The following is an 18,941-nucleotide window of genomic DNA, read 5'->3' on the forward strand; positions in this document are numbered from 1 at the left end:
GACTGGGAAGGACAGTGTGGGAGCCAGACAGGGACTATGGGAAAATCAGGGTTACAGGTTTGAGTGCCCTGAATCCCTGGAGCTGACAGAAGATGTGTCTGGGTGAAGGAGCTGATATGGAAAAAGGCAAGTATGGTGAAATTTTGACGTGTATTCCTATCTTCTTTAGCACAAAAGCAGCAGCACTGGCTTCGCCTGTGTTGGTAGTGGGGGGACAGCGGGTTTCTGCACTGCCTACAGACATGGCTGTTACTGGAGGTTCACAAGCTTTCTGGGGCTTTGCTATTGTAGCCCACTGTACACTTTGCTGAGGACACACTAATACGGAGTGAGGATGAGGATGAAGACGAAGAGCGACCGTTCCCAGTGGAGAAACAGAGGCTTATCCGCAAGGACACGCCCCATTATAAGAAACACTTTAAGATAACTAAACTGCCGAAGCCAGAGGCAGTGGTGGCACTCCTGCAGGGCTTGAACAGTGATGGAGTTCCCAAAGAGGAAGAGGAGTTAGGAGGCTGCAATAACAACACAGAGTCCGCAGATCAGGAGGAAGCATGGGATGAGGATGACAGAAAAAACGGAGCTTTATCTGCTCAGCCATCGGTGAAGGTAAGGTCTTGTGGGGAGGGGGAAAGGTCAGAGGGGTGCCAGACCGCCCTTCTGCTACTTTGCCCTACCAACCAGGTTGATGTGGTAGCAACGGAAATGTTGGCAAGAGACTCCAGCGCTTCAGGAGACCACGCTGAGGGTGGGAGAGCTGAAGTTTGTTCTGGGGCTCATATGGTTGTCCAAGAGCTGTGCCATGTTGCTTATGCCTGACTCCTTGTGCTGTACCCAGATTCTTGCACCCTCCCCATTATGTGTGATGTTGTGTTCTGTGCTGCAAGAACGGTCCTTTTGTCCCACCATTGACAGGTTCTTCCATTCATTTCAATCGCCTCCTTGCTTGCCGGTTCTTGCACCTCATTCGCAACAGGATAAGCTTTCTCCCTGGATGGACCTAATCTCAGACTTGTGTTCAGGCTGCTTACACGGGTCTTCCTGCCACAGCGCTTCCTGGAGAGGAGCGAGTAGTGAGAGCAGACAGGAGCGTGCCCTTCCCGTTGGTTCCACCCTCTGCCTGCCCCCATGCAGCTGCAGTCTGATGAAGTGTGCGTTGGGATTTAGGGGAACTTGTGCTCTGGAGTTTTGCCATTGCCATGGGGCCGCGGTGGGCCTTTCCGGTTATGTTGGGGGCTGGTGAGATAGGAGGTCCCTGGTCTACTCAGCAGAGTCACTGTGTTTGGTTAGCGACACACAGAGATTCTTGCTTGAGGAAGATCCTCGCAGTGGAATGGGAATATAGTGATGAGGGACACTGCATGAGGTTCTTACTGAAGCTGGTGTGATGATTTTGTGAGGTGTATTTGGCAGGCAGGGATTAGGATGTGGCTGAATCTCCATCATAGTCTGAGACTGACAAATCTCATGGGTGAGATGTGAGTCTCTGTACTGGTAGAAGATGCTGGAGTAAAATCTGTTCTTGCCGTCACTGCACACACTCCACACTGCTGGGATCGTTTCCACCCCACACTGGAGTTCAAATTGCTCAGGAAAGGTTCTTGCACTCAAGTGTGCTTTGGAGCCTTTCTTTCAGTGGACGCTTGCCTTGCTGAATCTGAACTCCTACAGCTCGTCCGTTGCTCTGGGGGACGAGGCTTGTGGTTTCCTTCCTGTTTGTGAAGTTCTTCAGTATGAAAAGAAGTTGCTGCTGCTTGTAAGAATGTGTAGAGCCATCTTGCATCCCCTTCATCCAAGACCTGCCATACTTGGGAAATGCCCTCATCCAGAAAGCTTATTTCAGCTGGGGACTCAGAGAAGAGGATGCAATGACCCATTGGTAAAACCTGTGGGGTCTACATAGGCGTTGAGACCACAGGTTGGGTGTATCTATCAGAAAGTTAACCCTTGTTATCGGCGAAGCCTTCTGCCTGGAACTCACAGTTTTTCTTTTCGTGGGGCTGGGCTGGATGCCTGCTCCATGACGGCAGATTTATTAGTTTGCTTCCTGAGCCATCTTCCAGAAGTGGGAGTGTGGGAAGCAGTGTCCCTGTGCAGTGGAGTTTCAAGGGAGAGGTGCTGCATACGTGTATTGAAGGAGGAGATAGGACAGGGCATGTAGGATGCTGAGTCCTTCAGCCAGAGGGGGTTTTTAGCAAAGACAGTTGGTTTTCAAGAGAAATTCTAAGGCTTCCTGTGTTTGAGAGCAGATCCCTGGGTGTCTGGCAGGATGCGTGGTTCCAGTGGAGGCTCTTCCCTTTGCTGGAGGGACTAATGCAGTTTGATTTAGGATCGCTTCATTCCTGTGCAGCAGCTGGGTGGCACCAGAGGTCCCTTCGTGCTTTTCTCCTGTGTTGTTTAATCCTTCCTTTACTGAACGACTCAGTTCAGAGCGGGTACAATCAGCTAATAGTGTTCAGCTTGTGAGCTTGGTGGTCACAGCCTCAGAGTGCCGACACAGACGAAATACGGCCTTAAAAACACAGCTTCCAGTTCGCTGGGCCAGGGAGCGGTGGCACTCTGCGTGGTGTGAGCCCGGGAGCAGCCCTGTCGCGGGTGCTCGCTGGTCGGTGGTAACCAGGAGCGGTGTGATGGGGTCTGCTCTGGTGTGGTGTGGCCAGACCTGTCAGAGTGGTGCGCGTTTGTGTGTTGGGTGGTGGTGGTAGTGGTGGTGGGTTTGGTTTATGCTCCACTAATCCGCATGCCTCTTTGCTGGTTCCTGTCCTAACAGGGGGTGTCGTTTGATCAAGCCAATAATCTGCTGATTGAACCTGCTCGCATTGAGGAGGAAGAGGTCTGTACCACTCCTACTGTTCTCTCTCTGCCAAAAATCATTCAGTCTGCTTGATTTGCTTCCCAGGCTCACCCATTGTTGTAGGGGAAACTCTGATCTCTCTGGGTCAAGTGGCTTCTGGACCTGACTGATCACAAACACACAATGATTGTTTCCTCCCCTGCTTTCAACTCCTTTCCCTACTTTTCCGTACCTGAGGTGAGAATGGCTGCTGCAGATCAGGAGTGAGATGCAAGAAATGTAAAAAACCCAGAGGGAGCTGAGGCGGCAAATTCAGTTCCTATTTGCTGTGCACTGAGGAAAGAGAAGGTGGAAGAAAATAAATGCATTCTCCTGGGCATGGTGGGTAGCCCTGAAGGAGTAGAGGCCTCGGGAATCTGGTGGGTGCTGTGTATGACCCTTTGGGAGCGGGAGGAGGATCTAACTTGGGACACTGCTGTTGGATGGGAATGGTGGACTGGAGCTAATGACTCGTGCATCTCGTGCAGCCCCCCGCTATAGAATCCCCTCAAGTCTTCCCATGCAGCACTGGGGGACGTCGGAAAGGGGCAGGTGGCACTAGAGGGTCCGTAAAGCCCCTGGCACATGTGTGGTGTTCTGTGCCAAAGTTTGAAGTCCTGTCTCTTGCTGCCTTAGCTCATCCTCTGAGTATGATTAACTTCCTGAATTTGTTTCCAAGTTTTCAGTAGGCTTGCCCGGTCCTTCGGGTCAGTGGGCTTTCTGCAGGCCGTGTCTCCTAGGAGCTGCGGGAAGCAGAGTGCTGCTGCCCTGGCAAGAGGCAGAAGCTATTGTCAGTACCAAGGGCTTGCATGGAGGTTTCTTCTCTTAGGACAGTGCAATGGTACCAGATCCATGTATTGCATGAGAGTGCCGGCCTGGTGGTCTTGGTGAACTTGGCTCTTCGCTACTCCCTCAGGTGTAAAACGGAGGCTTTTCTTTCTTGGTTTTGGAGTAAAACCTTCTGGGAGGGAATTGACAAATCCTTTCCACTTCAGGCGAAACATGAGCTGGCTCAGATGTGGTACACTGTTAGTGTGTCCTGAAGATTTGTCCACCTTAGCTCTAGATCACTGAAAAACACATTCATATGTCTTGCATTTCTCTTCTGCATAGCTCTTCTGTCACTCAGAGACGCATCTGAGTACAGCCAGGTGCTTCCTGGTCCCTCATTTGGGAAACCACAGCTCTTGGTCCTTCTTTCCAGCTGTTAGACATCACAGTCCATTTGCATTCTTGCTCCTCGAGGTGCAGTGGCCCAGGAAACCTCAGCCTTGTCTGAGGAAATGGATGTGCCTGTCCCTTCCTTGGCTCCAGCCCCGGCTCCGCCTGTGTCTGGTGGAAGTGCCTGGAGCTTCTCTGTGGTGTCTGGAGGGGGGTGGCTGGTTAGAGGCCTCGGGTGTGCTCTGCTGTCCCTGCAGCGCAGTCTCCTTTGTGCAGATCTGTTCCCTCACTGAACAGAGCAACGTGGTAATGCAGTTCCTGAGGAGAAGCATCCTAGAGATCCACCAGATGGGTGGTGTTGCCTCAGAGCAGACCAGCTTTGGGAGGCAGGTGATAGTCCTACAGCTCTGGGGTAGTGCTCAGCTCCGGGGATGGTTACTGACCCCTCCAGTCAGTGATACTCTCTCATTTTAGTGGAATCACGCTGGGCACCTACCAGGACTTGCAGCTCATGGGGAAGATTCAGTCTTCAGAAATATGAGTGAAGGCAAACTGTGGGACTCGGGCTGAGAGTGCTGTCGGTGAGAGCTGGACTCGGGCACCGTGCGAACGGGACAGCTCTCTCGTGCTGAGTCTTCCTCCGTCTTCCCTCACCCTCACCGTCTTCCCTAGTGCTTCGGCTGTGAAAAGCATGTGCCTCTTGGAGAACAGGTGGAGGACAACAGGAAAAATATTCAGGGCCTTAAAGACTAATTAGCATCTGACTGGAGAATTAGCTGGGGAAGAGACTGATCCCAGAAATCGCGTCTACCTGTTGTTTCCAGGGTGATTTAATGTCCTTCAGAAGAGCCTGTTATAGCAAAACCGGTGGGCTGATAAACCAAGCAAGACCATTGCGGAGTGGAGAGAGCCTGGTGCCCTTCGAGCAGCACAGTTTAAGTTCATAATGCTGCTATGACATTCCTTGTCTAATTTTATACAGCTCTTAGAGAGAAGGAACTACTGATTGTGTGTTCTTTAAGCCTAAACCATAATCCTGAGCCAAAGACTAACCTTGCCAGCGTAGAGCTGGAGACATCTGCCTAACTTCTGTAGTGTAGGGAGGCTGGTGCTATGTGTGCAGCTGGCGCTTCCAGAGCTTCTTCAGCTGTTGGCGCCAATGGGACTCTGCTACAGGGAAAGAAATAATTTAGTTAAAACATGTGATATCTGGTAGTGGGTATCTGGACAGCATTCCGTTCCTAATGTTTTGTCTCAGACTCCATCTGCACTGCAGAAATAGCTGTATCTGGGTCATAGGGAGGCTTTTGGAGGAGAAAAGAAGCGTATTGAGCTGCTGTTTGAAGGCATGAGGTTGCACCTGAAGTCTGTTTGTTTTGAGATAATTTTTGAAGAGTAGTCCAGAAAGAGCTGCTGTACCCATTGAAGATAATAGTGGAAAGAGGGTCCCAAATTCTGTTTAGGTGGCTGATGCTTCTTTGTAATGGCAGATGTCATCCCTCTGTGTTTGCCCAGGCTTAACCCATCCTCTGCAGAGCACCTGAAAGTACAGGAATCGTAAGGGGCTCTGCACTGGCAAAACTTGGCTGAGGAGCTTGACAGGCTTTTGCTTCTCCCGGGACGCATTCTGCCAGCTGCACAAGGCTGTCTAGAAAGGATGTGCTGCTAATTTCTCTCCCTAGGAAAGGGCTGGGCTGATGTTGGAAGCACCTCGACTTCCTTGCTGGAGGGTGGCAAAGATCCCGACAGCCTCTTCTGCTCAGATGTTGTGTCTTATCGCTCTGGAGTCAGAAGCGAGTCAAGTCTTCTCTCCAAAGGAGTCTTGTCCTGTGGAAGTTGCTCAGAGGTACTAGCATTTGCGCCTGAAGGCAGGCTTCCTGCTTGGCACCACAATTGCCGTTTGCCGGAGGCAGACGGTGCCAGCACAGCTTGGTCCTGAAGCACCCAGTGTAAGAGGGTTCAGCTTTGAAAAGGTCCCAGGTAGCACATGGCATCAGGGTGCCCAGCTGGCAGGAGTGGTCCTGTTCATCCCAGTGATGCTGCTGCCTTTACTCTTGGACCTCTGGTTGTGTTGTTTACTGGCTGAGACCGCGTACTCATCAGGACTTTGTCAGGCTTCAGAGTTCTTATGTAGCAAATTTGATTTCCCACAACGTGACCTGTAAATTTTAAAGCCTGAAAAGATTAATAAACCTCTCTTGTATAATGCAATAAAGATCATGTCACCTGTATTTGCTCAGCTGGCTTGACTAGAATATACTTTCCGACAGAGCAGAGTCCTCTCGAAGTTATGAGAAGATACAACACTGCTTTCTCTCATTTAATTTTTGAAAAGACTGAAGTTTCCATTGAGCAAGGAAAAATATGCCATAATTTCTGTTTGAATTTGTCTGGCTTTTAATCTATTGCCAAAGGAGTGTTTTTATGACCTTTTCCTACTGGGCTGAAGGGCCCTTAGTATTCCTTTTTACGCTGGGAAACTCCAGCAGTTTGGAGGTAGGGATTGTAATCTCTTCTTGTAGATGTACAACTTCACATTCTGGTCTATTAAGGCACAGTTTGAATATGATTCACCTACGAAGTGACAGATATTACTTGTGTGATTGCTGCTTATTCACCATAATATATCACTCGGTGTCAACTGCAAGTTTTACCTGATCTGGAGCTTTCTTGAGGACCAAGTAGCGAACCATGGAAGGATTTCTCACAGAAATGCAGAACTCCCTGCAGAGTGTCCTTTTCCTGCTCTAAGAGCATGGCACAGTCACCTGGTTTGCTTTCTCAAATGGAGCAGGAAGCAATAGGGGGGTGGTTTTAACAGAGAGAGGGAGAGGATACCCTGTTTAAACAAAACACTCTACTGAGTTTTTGCTTTTGAAATAGTAAAATGTAATGTATATAGCAGATACGGGTCTCACTGCTTAGGACAAGGATTATAGAAAAAATTCAGGCATTAAAATAACCCCTGTAGAAATTAATGGGGCTTAAGCATTTGCATGCCTTTAAAAACTGCTCCCTATTTGCAAACTCAATAGGATTTTCTGTCTGTGTCTGTAATAGAGGAGAAAGATGCCTCCTAGAGTAGTTTCGAGACCTTGCGATGGAAACAAGCTATAAATTTATGACAAAGATAACACAGATTATTTGGAAGAAATCTTGAAGTCAAGTCATAGAATCATAGAAGTCTCCTACCATCACTAGCAACCAGACAGTATAAAAGTCAGTCAAACCTTTTATTAAATATGGATTGTTTCCTCCAGTTACTCGGCATCTGTGCATGCACTCAGGTTCCTCCTACTGTGAGAAACCAAAAACTTCTCCAGATTTCTACTTCTTGAATGATTAGAAAACTTACTTTCAAGCTGAACTTACATTTGCTAATTCATTGTTTTTGTTATATCTCATCTTGAAAAATCTCTTTCCGGCCATCTGACCCTTTATCTGCTTGTCCTTGGTATATTTTTACGGACATCAGTCACAACTTCTCCTAGCCTTCATTTTGCTACATTAAAGAAACCAAACTCTTCTAATGTTGTCTTGCAAGATGGATTTCCATTCCCTGTCTTCCTCATCGCCTTTTCGTTCACCTGTTCTGCTTGAATTCGGGTTTGTTGACGGTGGATAACATGACAGAGTTTATTCAGACTTCAATTCAGTAAATTCCATAGTTTTTCTTCCACTTCAAATGTGATAGTTTCTGTTCGTGGATTTAGTTAATTCTCTTTAGCTACCTAACTTTTGTTCCCGTATTCAGCATCGAGGTCCTTAGTGAGTTTTGTCCTGCAGACTGTTGGTGTGCTTAAACATGGTTGTTTCAAAACAAACAATGCCAGGCTTAGCGCAAGAATTTTCCATTTATCTCATTGTCACCTTGGACAAACACTCTCCTGCTGTGCTCTCTGCCCTTAGCAGCGTAAAGTGGAAATGATAATGTGAGGCTAGCCATTGAAACAGATCTTAGAAGAGCTGTAAATTCACCAGTCCTTTAAGTCTTTTATTTGTATGTTAAATGATGGACTAAGTTTCTAAGTGAAATTTTGTAGGCAGAATGGTGCCAAATGAATTACTATACCAATGGTTTTACCACACAAAAATCCCTATTTCTAGAATTCATTAATGAAGGAACTAATCATAGAATTGTAGAACAGCCCAGGTTGGAAGGGACCTCGAAAGGTCCAGCCTTTTGTGGGAAAGGTTGAAGGAGAGGATGCCATCCAGAGGGACCATGACCGGGTTGAGAGGTGGCCCCGTGTGAACCTGCTGGGGTCCAACCAGGCCCAGTGCAGGGTCCTGCCCCGGGGTGGGGACAGCCCCTGGTGCCAGCCCAGGCTGGGGGTGGAGGGATGGAGAGCAGCCCTGAGAGAAGGGCTTGGGGGGGCTGGGGAGGGGGGAAACGCTGCCCATGAGCCGGCAGCGTGCGCTGGCAGCACAGAAACCCCCCACAGCCTGGGCTGCATCCCCAGCAGCGTGGGCAGGGGGGCGAGGGGGGGATTCTGCCCCTCTGCTCCGCTCGGGGGAGACCCCCCTGCAGTGCTGCCTCCAGCGCTGGGGACATCGGGAGGACACGGGGCTGTTGGACAAAGCTGTTCTACGAAAGGGGCCTAGATGAATTTATCTAGCACCCTGACTGTACCACGTCCTCGGGGAGGTTGTTCCAGTGAATGATTGTTCTCACTGTAAACATTTTTTCCCCTATATTAAGATGAAATCATATCTCTATAAAGCCACTCATATATAGATATGAATATTCATACATGTATCATGATAGATGATTCATATCTATATGACAGCTATGTATTTGTATCTATATATATTCATATAAAGATTAACCATATCTGTATGGACCTAGTTTTTTTATTTATGATTTGAAAGTCATCATTTTTAATATTTTAAAAAACGCATCCTTTCTTCATCCTCACTCAATAAAAGGTTGTTTGCTGTCTTGGAGCCTCTCTGGGGAAGGGGATCTGCAGGAGCACACCGAGCATTTAGCATTGCAGGTCGCCTGTCTCGTCTGCTCTTAACGGTGCTGTCAGTCACTGGGGATCGCAGCTCTCTACAGTTGGTGCTACACCGGGTGGAGAGGTGTTTGGTGAGAAGGTGGTAAAGTGCTTGCCTCCTCTGATCTGTTCCCTACCACCTCTGCCTTGTAAGTGTCCATTCCCTTGGTAACTAAAAAACCCCTCTGAAATAGCATCAGAGCCAGAACACCTTCAGCTCCTGCCCAGCAGGCTGCTCTCTGCCAGGGCAGGATCCTTCCTTCATGCTCCTTTTTCCGTTGCTGGTTTTTAATTTAGTTCTCACCAGCTCACGCAGTAATCTCCCACCTTCCATTTGGTCACTGATATTTCCAGCCTGTCCCCTTGTCCTCGTGAGTTATTGCTTGCTGAAGCCAGATTTAGCTCTTCTCATCTTACCTGGTGAGTCAGTGCCTCTGGCTCCTGAACTCGCGTCTCTCACATTTATGTGCCGCGTAAGCACCCTCTCTTTTGTTGCGCTGCTCCTGGAAAAAGGACACGCAGAGTCAAAAGTGATGTCTGTGTAAAGACGTTTCTAATGGTGGGTCTGAGGGACTTTCCTCAGGGATTAGGACGCACAGACCTCAGCGAGACATGGTTATCCTTTCGCTGGTATTTTCCGAGGTCCTTGCCACCTGTGGTTCAGGATTTCTGAACTGTTCGTACCGTTGTACCAGACACAGTGGAGCTGTGGTCTACGAAATTGTCTGCTCTCCAATCCCTTTTATACATTTTAGTTCCACAGTATTAAGTGGTAATAAATTCTGTAATTTGCTCGTGCTTTATATTAAAAAGCATTTTCTTAAGGCTGCTGCTGAGATTTCATTGGGTATCCCTAATTCCTTTGTTTTTACAGACGCGGAATAATTGTTTCCTAAAAAATTATTGATGATATGAAAAGATAAAAAGATGTCTCTCCCCCCCACCTCCCGCACTTGAAGGCTTCTAGCCTTCCCTCGCATGGAATTTTTACTGTCAGGGATTTGGAATAAGATCAGACCTGACGCAGTTCTCAGCAGAACCCTCCTTTGTGGCTCTTCGCTGATGAGTAGTGCTTGGTCTCTGCTAGTTCTTAGCTTGGGTAACACACCCCTAAAACCAGCGTCGTACGACGTCACTAAGAATGTTTTGTGATAACAAGTTCCATGTTTTACAAAAGTCTGCTTATTGGATCTTTACTACTGCTTTATCAGCCAGGTTTGGAGTCTTGTCAAAGAATGAAATAGAGGTGTGTGTGTTTTTTGAGAGATTTAATTTTCATAAAATTCAGCTGTTTGGCACAAGTGCCGTTTCTGTGTGCCTGGTAAGAGGCATGCGTGTTCTTCAGTTACTTTTCTGGAGGTGGTGCTAGGATGACGAGCTGATATTTACAGGCATCATCCTGCGTAATCTCAGTCTAGCAGCTCAAAGTAAATGGTATTTCAGGGTTTCAAGACTCCAGACTTTTATAAGTGCTGTATAAGCGTATCCGAGATCTCAGTCAGTTGTTAGGACCCTTGAGTACAAGTTATGCAGTCTTTTTGACTTTTAAAATAATTATTCCTAATTGATGAAATTAAATGGATTCTTCAGCTGCTGTTGGAGCGAAGTGTGATTCGTCACCTTCATGTGATGCGTGTAAACCACGCTTCTGTCCGAATACGAATCAGAAGCATTTATTGCATGTTTGTATTTTCTGTGTCATTGTTGACAATCCGGTCTCCTTTAAAGTTTCAAGTGAGGAAATGCAGGGATCAGACATTTCTGTGCCTCCGGATGTACAGCGAGTTACAAAAGGATGCCTGTGTGTGCAGAAACTTGCTGCCTTCTGGAATAGAGCCCTTAAACCCTCACTCCCTTGGGTCCACCTGGAGGAACAACTTGGTCTTTCAGCGGGCTCTGAAGTACCAGAGCTCCACGCTTCGGCACTTGGACGCTGTGAACGTCCAGTTTGCTGCCTCTGCCTGTGCTGTGCCTCTGCCAAGGGCAAGTTGCAAAATCCTTGGCAGCTGCAAGGCAGAGCACTGAGCACTGTTTCAGGTCTGGGCGATACTCAGGCATCCCTGGCTGCCTGTCCATGTCTGCAGCATTTCTGGTTTCTCCAGAATGGTACGCATTCACTCACTGCAAGTTGGGAAATCTCTCAGGACCAAGCGAATCTGTTAAAAGATGGCTGTATTAAAAAGGTATGAAAAGCAGGTTGAAATGGAATCAGTCCTTGCTTGAGTGTGTTCCCTAGGGACGTGCAGGCAGAAACACAGGTAGGACTGAGGGGGCAGAGGAGAGGGGAGGGAGACTCAGCTGCTCCCTTGGCTTGTGCTTCGGTTCCGTCGACGATAAATGGGTTTCCCCTTGTCTCCAGTGGGAGTTCAGGGAGAAGACAGCTCTAGGCTGAAGTGGCAGCTTTTTCAATTTTCCCACTTTTCTCCTTCCCCAGTAGCACTTTTCTGTGGAGGGCATGGACGCTTGTCTGCCTGGGGGGAATTAGGAGGAAACCCTGGCTGTTGCCTGCTGAATGAAGGTTTGCCCTTTCTGCAGAGGAAGGAGCCAGCCTCGGCTGAGCAGCCTGTTTCTGGGAGGGGAGTATCACGGATCTGTTGTTACAGCTGAGATGAGCTGTTGCTGGGCGGTGGGTGCATCCCTGGTTCTAGGGAGAAAAAACGCCAGAAGAGAAAAATATCCAGGAAAGCCAGTGGCAGGAGTGATTGCAGGGGTGGGAGCTGTGATTCCAGAATGTCGGTCTAGACATCGTGGAAGTCTAGCGGCAGCTCTGAAGCAGCCTCAGGACAGATGCACTTTTGGGAAGAAATAACTTACCGCTTTAGTGCAAAAAGTGGCATCTGGGCTGTAATGTGAAATATTGAAAATGAAACTGAAAGGCTACTGGATCCAGTTCCTCCTTTCTCAGGTTGATATTCATGTCAATCGTTCTTTTCATAGGCTTCAAACAAACATTCACCAGTTTGGTTTCTTAACGCATGGTTCTTATGGAGAACTAATTTGCTTTGGGAGTTTGAAAGCTTCTTTCCAGCCTAAATATATTTATGTCCAGTTCGAGCCCATTTGCTGCTGTTCTAGCAGTGTCTTCAAGTTTAATTAGGTCTGATTCCTCCTTGGTGTTTTGCTTTTTCAATGTATGTTGATAGACATAAAGTTCTTAACCCTCAGTCCAGTTGGCTTTTCTGGCAAATTTCCCCATATTTTTGGAGGGGTTCTATGAATTTGTGAAATCCATGGGTTTTGTTGTTCCTCTTTTGGTTAGTTTACACAATCAACTTGCTGTGCAGCTCAAAGTGACTCTCTGTAGCCAGTGACATTGCATGTTCCTCCTTCATTGTCAAAAATAGCACTCCTGTCCTGTTAATTCAGGCGTTGAGCAAACCCATCAGCTATTTTACTGGGAAATACCTTGGTCCTGTGAGTAGAATTCTCTCTAGTCCTTGTCTGGAGACCTAGTGTTCCATCGCCTTTACAAGTTTTTGTGTTGAATATAGATATAAGTCTTTAGAGCACTACTGAAATAGAGTGAGACTGGAAGAAAAGAAGTGGTATTTGTAGGTAGAGCCTGATAGGCTTCTTCACACAAGAAGGTTAGTCTAATCTGTAACTGGTTGTAAAGTGTGGTGTCGATGGCTTGCAGTGCTGTCTCCTGACTACCACGTTTCTCTGTCTCGCCTGAATAATCCTTGCCTTTCGATGCTTGGATTTTACTCAGTCTCTAGGTCTTGCACCGGAGACGAGGTACTTGCGGTCTCTCTAGGATCAGGGTTTCCTTGTGAAGATCCTAGCAGCTTTCTGCTACGCTGTTGACTGGGGACCGAAGGAAATGGCAGGGGACCTCATTTTAGTTCTGCGTTTCCTGTGGTGGTTTTTTGGTTTCGTTTTAAATTTAGTTTAAACTGAGTTTAAGCTTTTGTTTTAAACTTTGTTTAAACTTAGCAGAATGTGAAGCCCCCCAGGCTGTTGCCTCTGTCCTTATAGAAAGTGAAGAAGGATTTGAGGGGGGGGTTAAGGAAAGCAAGTCTCCTGCTTCTTTCGCTGCCCACGCTGTGGCCCGGCCTGGGCCAGGCGGACCTGATGTTGAAGCTAGACACCTCTGCAGCAGCCGCTCTCCGTTCTGGGCTTTGTTTCCAGAGAAGTGACATCTGGAGGACAGCAAATTTGGTTCTCTCCAGCAGTCTGTGCACATTTCTGTCACTTACCTCACTAGCTCCTTGGTCCTTGGCCCTGACAGATCCCTGAGAGAGTCCTGTCTATCCCGTTCCTGTCCCTGTACCCTACCACACGCTCCTTCTCTTCCCTCTCATGACTGGGGCAATGCGAAGAGTTTATGCTGGTGTCCTGAATATAAGCCATTTCAGTTCCAGTTTGACCAAAAGTTTTGCTATTGGAAGTGGGTGTAATTTGTTGTGTAGAGGTGGGAGGTAGGAAGGAGAAGAGTCTTCTGGATTGCACAGCTACAGTCCCGCCTGTGCAGAGGGGAGGAGTGGAAGGGGCCAGAGGGACAAAGCAGGTGGCTTTTCTGGAACCAGGCATTGATTTCCACCAACAGAGCAAAGCCAAGTGTCTGTTCAGGGTATTCTGGAAGAGGTGCCATTCTTGTTACTGCACGCCACATTGCGGCGACCCTTAATTTCCCAGTAGTTATATGGAATTGCACCCCAAAGGGAGCCATGTGGTGGAGCTGGGCTGTGATGTGAACGCCATCCCTGTTTCTTTACCGAGCCCCATCCCACTGCTGCTCAGTTTACTTGTGGTGGACATTTCGTTCTGATGTGTTCATTACAGGCAAACTGACTCTTGGTCTTGAGACATTGTGCAGGACTGAACTGTGAAAAAGGTTTATTTAAATGTATTGTGATGTTGGTGCCTTTCAGGCATGGATACCCCAGCTTACACAAATGTGTGAGCAGGTGCATGCAGATAAAGTTTATACTCCTGTGCTTATTCTTTAAGTAGTCATGCCTTGCTCTTCGAGATGTTCTTGGCGTTCTCCCGGTCTGTGCTGACCTGTAACCTGTGTCCGTTCTGCTTCCAGTTGACTCTGACTATCGTGCGGCAGACGGGGGGGCTGGGCATCAGCATCGCAGGGGGCAAGGGCTCCACCCCCTATAAGGGCGACGATGAGGTAAGACCCCCCAACTCTGTAATTATTGAAACACCCACTTTCAGGGACTGGTTCTCTGTATGGAGGTTGGATGTCCGTATGGATCAGCTTGTGGCTGGGCTTCCAGAGCAAGGTGGGAGCAGCCCCCGATGCTGGAGGCTGGGGCTGGGCAGGCTTGTGCCTCTGGAGCACAACTCGTCGTACCTTCCTGCTCCTGACCACAGAGCAGCGATGAGAACAGTTGTTCCTTTACCACCTGTGCCCTGATGTACAGGACTCACAAGGCAAAGAGCATGGGGTTGTCTTCCACACACGTGGTGCCGTCAGCTGCATCACGTTCTCATCCCGCTGGACAAAGATTAAAGCCTCATTCCCTTTTCCCCTTTGTCACCAGTGGGGTAGCCCTGCAATGGGATTTCTTTCCCCTTTCTACTAACTCCTGAATGGGGTGATGTGGGTGTCCTGTCCCCACATCCAGGGTACGGGATTGGTGAGGGATTTCCCCTTTCCCTGAAGTTGAGCAGGGTGGAGTGGTCTCTTTACAGGGTCAAGGAGTGGGCTCTGCCTCTTCTAACAAGTAGTTTTGTTTCCAGGGCATCTTTATTTCCCGTGTGTCAGAAGAGGGTCCTGCAGCTCGTGCAGGGGTTCGTGTTGGGGACAAGCTTCTGGAGGTAAGAACCCACCTACTGCAAAGTAAATGCTTCTAATGACTCAGAAGAGGAGGGAGAAGTATGATTTGGTATTTATTTGCCTGTATTTACTTGCATCGCACTAATTTGTAGGCCAAATAAAGCATCAGGAGCTGTGCAAGAGCAAAACAAAATCCCCCTGGCTCAAAGAGTTAGTTGTTTAATTAACATGACCGTTAATCTTCTGCGGCTTTCTAAGGGCAGAATTTGTTCCTGCGCTCACTCTCCCTCTATGCTGAAGTGTTGTGTAACTCAGGTGGGAAGAAATACTCAGCAGTGTGTGCCAGTGTCCCCCGCAGGGCGACCAGCCGGCCTCTACACATCCGCTGTCCTCTGTGGGGCAAAAGTGGACCTCGTAAGCTAACTTCTTAACCAGGGAGCTAGCCATGCGCCATACTTGCCTCTCTTCAAATTACATTAAAACATGATTAATCGTACAGGATTGGGATGCACTTGAGGAAGGATAGATTGCATTATGGAGGGAGCGGATGTCACTACCGCGCTGGATGGAGGAATAAGCGCTCTGTATTTGGAGCAGTGGCCTGTATTTGTGCGATCTGGTGTGGTGTCTCTTGGGATCTCATGCACCCCTATTCCCTGCAGCCCACGTATTCGCAGTGAGGGCCTGGGCATGTTCCTGAGCAGATGTTCCAGTCTTTCTCACCGCTTACCTGGCATTGACCGTGGTAGAAGTCAAATAAATTGCTATGTGGTTCTGTAATTAGAAGTTTTTATATCGCTTCATGACAAAACCTTGATTCTGGAGTTTCAGAAGTTGCCTTGTCCACTTCTGCAGTTATCATAGGATTTTCTTGATAGTTCCACGAAGTTTAAGTCTGAAAAGGAGTAAGCACTAGAGCTAGCCTGATCTCTTGGACGTTGTAGGGCTTTAAGTGTCACCGAGCATCCTTCTGCTGCATGGATTGTATGGCATTTTGCTGCAGAATGACTTCCAAAAGGGAGTCAAATCTTGAAGATTTTGGGAGATGAATGATTATTCCTTTTCCCAACAGTTAAATTCATGGCACCCTACTATTTCATATAAAGTATGTCCTTCTTCAGTTACAGCTTTGTGAAAAGATTTATTTTTTTTTTTCCCCACTTCTGGTTCACTTCCCATGATGCCCATTCATTTATGCCTCCTGTAAAAGTGGATGTACCCTCACAACATAGCTCAGAGATTTGTCGTATTCCTTCTAAAAGACTGTGTTTTGTCCACAGTAAGATGTGGCTGAGGCACATCAGACTTGGGTTCCGTTCTTGTTAGCTGTGAATTGTAAGGAAATCCTCTTTACCCCAGAGCAGGGATACAGAGCTTTGCTCAGTAATGAAGGCCGTGATGGGAAGAAACCTTAAATGCTATGAGGTGGAGGAAATAGATTTGAACATCTGGTTTTCTGGCTGAGACACAGTCAGTCTTTCCTGTAAGTGTGTGTTAACATGAAATGAGGTAGCTGCTATGAAAGAAGATTCTTCAGCTTCATGGGCCCCCACTTTGCATTTCCTCTGTCTTCTGATATGGTAGGACTTTTCTTTCCGAAATCAGAGAAGTGAGAGTGGAGGGAATCGGGTTGCTTCCCTGAGAGCTGCAGGACCTGGTGTCCTCCCTGCAAGTACTTTGCTAGTTTTGCATAGAGGGGAAGGAAATGAGTGCTTCAGGGTATGAGGAGGTGGATGTCCTTGAAGGTGAACAAGGTCACACATGTGACCTGAGATGTACTGAGACTTACTTGCTAACAAGTTCTGGATGATAGTTCTGGGTGAGTGGTTGCCTGTCTGGTAGTTTGTTGCCTGCGGGGATGATAGAGATGATGGGGAAGTGGGAGCTCCCTGGGAAGGTAAAATCCCTCTGAAAGGGTCTTTACTGCGCTTGGCAGGGGCTGCCCTGGCCTGGGACAGGCAGCACGTGTTGTGGGAACCTCCTGTGCTGTGCGAGCGCAGGGAAGCTCCCAGGCGGGCAGCAGGTGAGGTCTGAGAACTTCTGCTGGTCTGAGGTGTGGACCCGGCTCCACAGGGGATGAGCTGCGCTTCTGCTGGGCAGCGGTGGCCAAGGCTGGGGCTGTCTGTGCAGGCTGCTGGAAGAACTCCGCGCGGAGGTAAGGGTTGTGCCTGGCTCTGTCCGTCCCCAGGTGAACGGCGTGTCCCTGCACTGTGCTGAGCATCACGTGGCAGTGGAAGCTCTGCGTGGATCGGGAAGCTCTGTCTCCATGACTGTTTTGCGGGAGCGGATGGTGGAGCCGGAGAACGCCATCACTGTCACACCGCTGCGCCCCGAGGATGACTACAGCCCTCGTGAGAGGCGAGGTGGTCTACGCTTTCCGGAGCGACCCGAGGGGGCACCTCCCACAGAGAGATATTCCACCTGCCTCATGCGCAACGAGAAGGGCCTGGGCTTCAGCATCGCTGGTGGCAAAGGCTCCACACCCTACCGGGCTGGTGACATGGTCAGTAGTGATTCCCTGGGAAAGAAGGTGCTCGATCCCTGGGTCTTGGAACTGCTTGTGGGAGCAGCGCGGGGTCTTCCTTACCCATGGGCAGGCAGCAGTGCAGCATGGCCCCAGGCTGGTGGGCCAGGAGGGCTCTGAGGGAGCAGGCCAGCAGGTCAAGGGAGGTGATTGGGGTGCTGGTGGACGACCAGCTTAACATGAGCCAGCAGTGTGCCCAGGTGACCAAGAAGGCCAACAGCATTCTGGCTTGTATCAGGAACAGCGTGGCCAGCAGGAGCAGGGAAGTGATGGTGCCTCTGTACTCGGCACTGGTGAGGCCTCACCTCGAGTGCAGTGTTCATTTCTGGGCCCCGCTGTACAAGAGGGACATTGAGGTGCTGGAGCGTGTCCAGAGGAGAGCTGCCAGGCTGGTGAGGGGTCTGGAGACCGGGGCATATGAGGGAGCTGGGCATGTTCAGCTTGGAGAAGAGGAGGCTGAGGGGAGACCTCATTGCCCTCTACAACTGCCTGAAAGGAGGGTGCAGAGAGGTGGGTGTTGGCGTCTTCTCCCAGGTGAATAATGACAGGCCCAGAGGAAATGGTCTGAAGTTGCGGCAGGGGAGGTTTAGATTAGAGATTAGGAAGAATGACTTTACTGAAAGAGTGGTCAGGCACTGGCACAGCCTGCCCAGGGAAGTGGTTGAGTCACCATCCCTAGAGGTGTTTAAGAAACGTCTAGATGTGGCACTTCAGGGCATGCTCTAGTGACAGGGATTGTAGGGGGCTTTTTTTGGTGTGTGTATGGTTGGACTCGATGATCTCGAAGGTCCTTCCCAACCGTGAAGGTTCTGTGATTCTGTCCCTCTACTCTGCTCTGGGGAGAGACCCCACCTGCAGTACAGTGTCCAGTTCCGGAGCCCTCAGCACAGGAAGGACATGGACCTATCGGAGCGAGGCCAGAGGCGGCCATGAAGATGCTCCAAGGGCTGAAGCACCTCTGCTGTGAGGACAGGCTGAGAGAGTTGGGGTTGTTCAGCCTGGAGAAGAGAAGGCTTCAGGGGGACCTTATAATGGCCTTCCAGTCTCCTATAGGAGAGATGGGGAGGGACTCTTTGTGAGGGAGTGGAACAATAGGCCAAAGGATAATGGTTTTAAACTGAAAGAGCAGAAATTTAGGTGAGATATTGGGAAGAAATTCTTTACTGTGAGGGTGGTGAGCCCCTGGCCCAGGTTGCCCAGAGAAGCTGTGGCTGCCTCATCCCTGGAGGGGTTCAAGGCCAGGTTGGACGGGGCTCGGAGCAACCTGGGCTGGTGGGAGGTGTCCCTGCCCAGGGCAGGGGGGTTGGAACTGGATGATCTTTAAGGTCTCTTCCAACCCAAACCATTCTATGATTCTATGAGAGCCAGAATCTACTCTTAAGTCAGGGAAGGAGAGAAGTTCAGAAGGAGGAGGGGCTGGGGCTCACAGTCCCTGCCAGTGACATTTAATCTTGCTGCCGTCCTCTTGACATATATTCTGGGCTCTCAGCCACATGAAGGCTTTGCTGCAGCTGGAGGTGGCTCTAGAAGCAGAAGAGGGTTTGTGTGGAGTGAGGAACAAATGGGAAGTGCCAGGGCAGGGGAGGGCGCTGCCAAGGGGAAAGGGCTGAGACCTGCCTGGTGTCCAGGAACGATTCTGGAAAGCCAAGCCGTGGTGAGGGGAAGCACAGGCTGCTCTGACCCTTCTGA

The 18,941-nt window shown here is 49.1% G+C and overlaps 1 protein-coding gene across 50 annotated transcripts in view; it reads left to right on the forward strand.

Annotated features, from left to right (window-relative positions):
• Positions 1-18,941, forward strand: part of SCRIB (scribble planar cell polarity protein) — a 120,053-nt gene that overhangs the window by 35,454 nt on the left and 65,658 nt on the right. For 45 of the 50 annotated variants that reach the window (XM_074578138.1, XM_074578128.1, XM_074578123.1 and 42 more), the window contains exons 15-19: positions 292-609; positions 2,771-2,833; positions 14,030-14,119; positions 14,692-14,769; positions 16,917-17,231. In XM_074578138.1, the coding sequence (XP_074434239.1) occupies positions 292-609; positions 2,771-2,833; positions 14,030-14,119; positions 14,692-14,769; positions 16,917-17,231 (864 nt within the window). The remainder of the gene's footprint in view (positions 1-291; positions 610-2,770; positions 2,834-14,029; positions 14,120-14,691; positions 14,770-16,916; positions 17,232-18,941) is intronic. The other 5 variants (XM_074578122.1, XM_074578166.1, XM_074578158.1 and 2 more) reach the window with 1 other exon arrangement.

This window comes from Larus michahellis, chromosome 2 (genome assembly GCF_964199755.1).
Source record: "Larus michahellis chromosome 2, bLarMic1.1, whole genome shotgun sequence".
NCBI lineage: Eukaryota > Metazoa > Chordata > Aves > Charadriiformes > Laridae > Larus > Larus michahellis.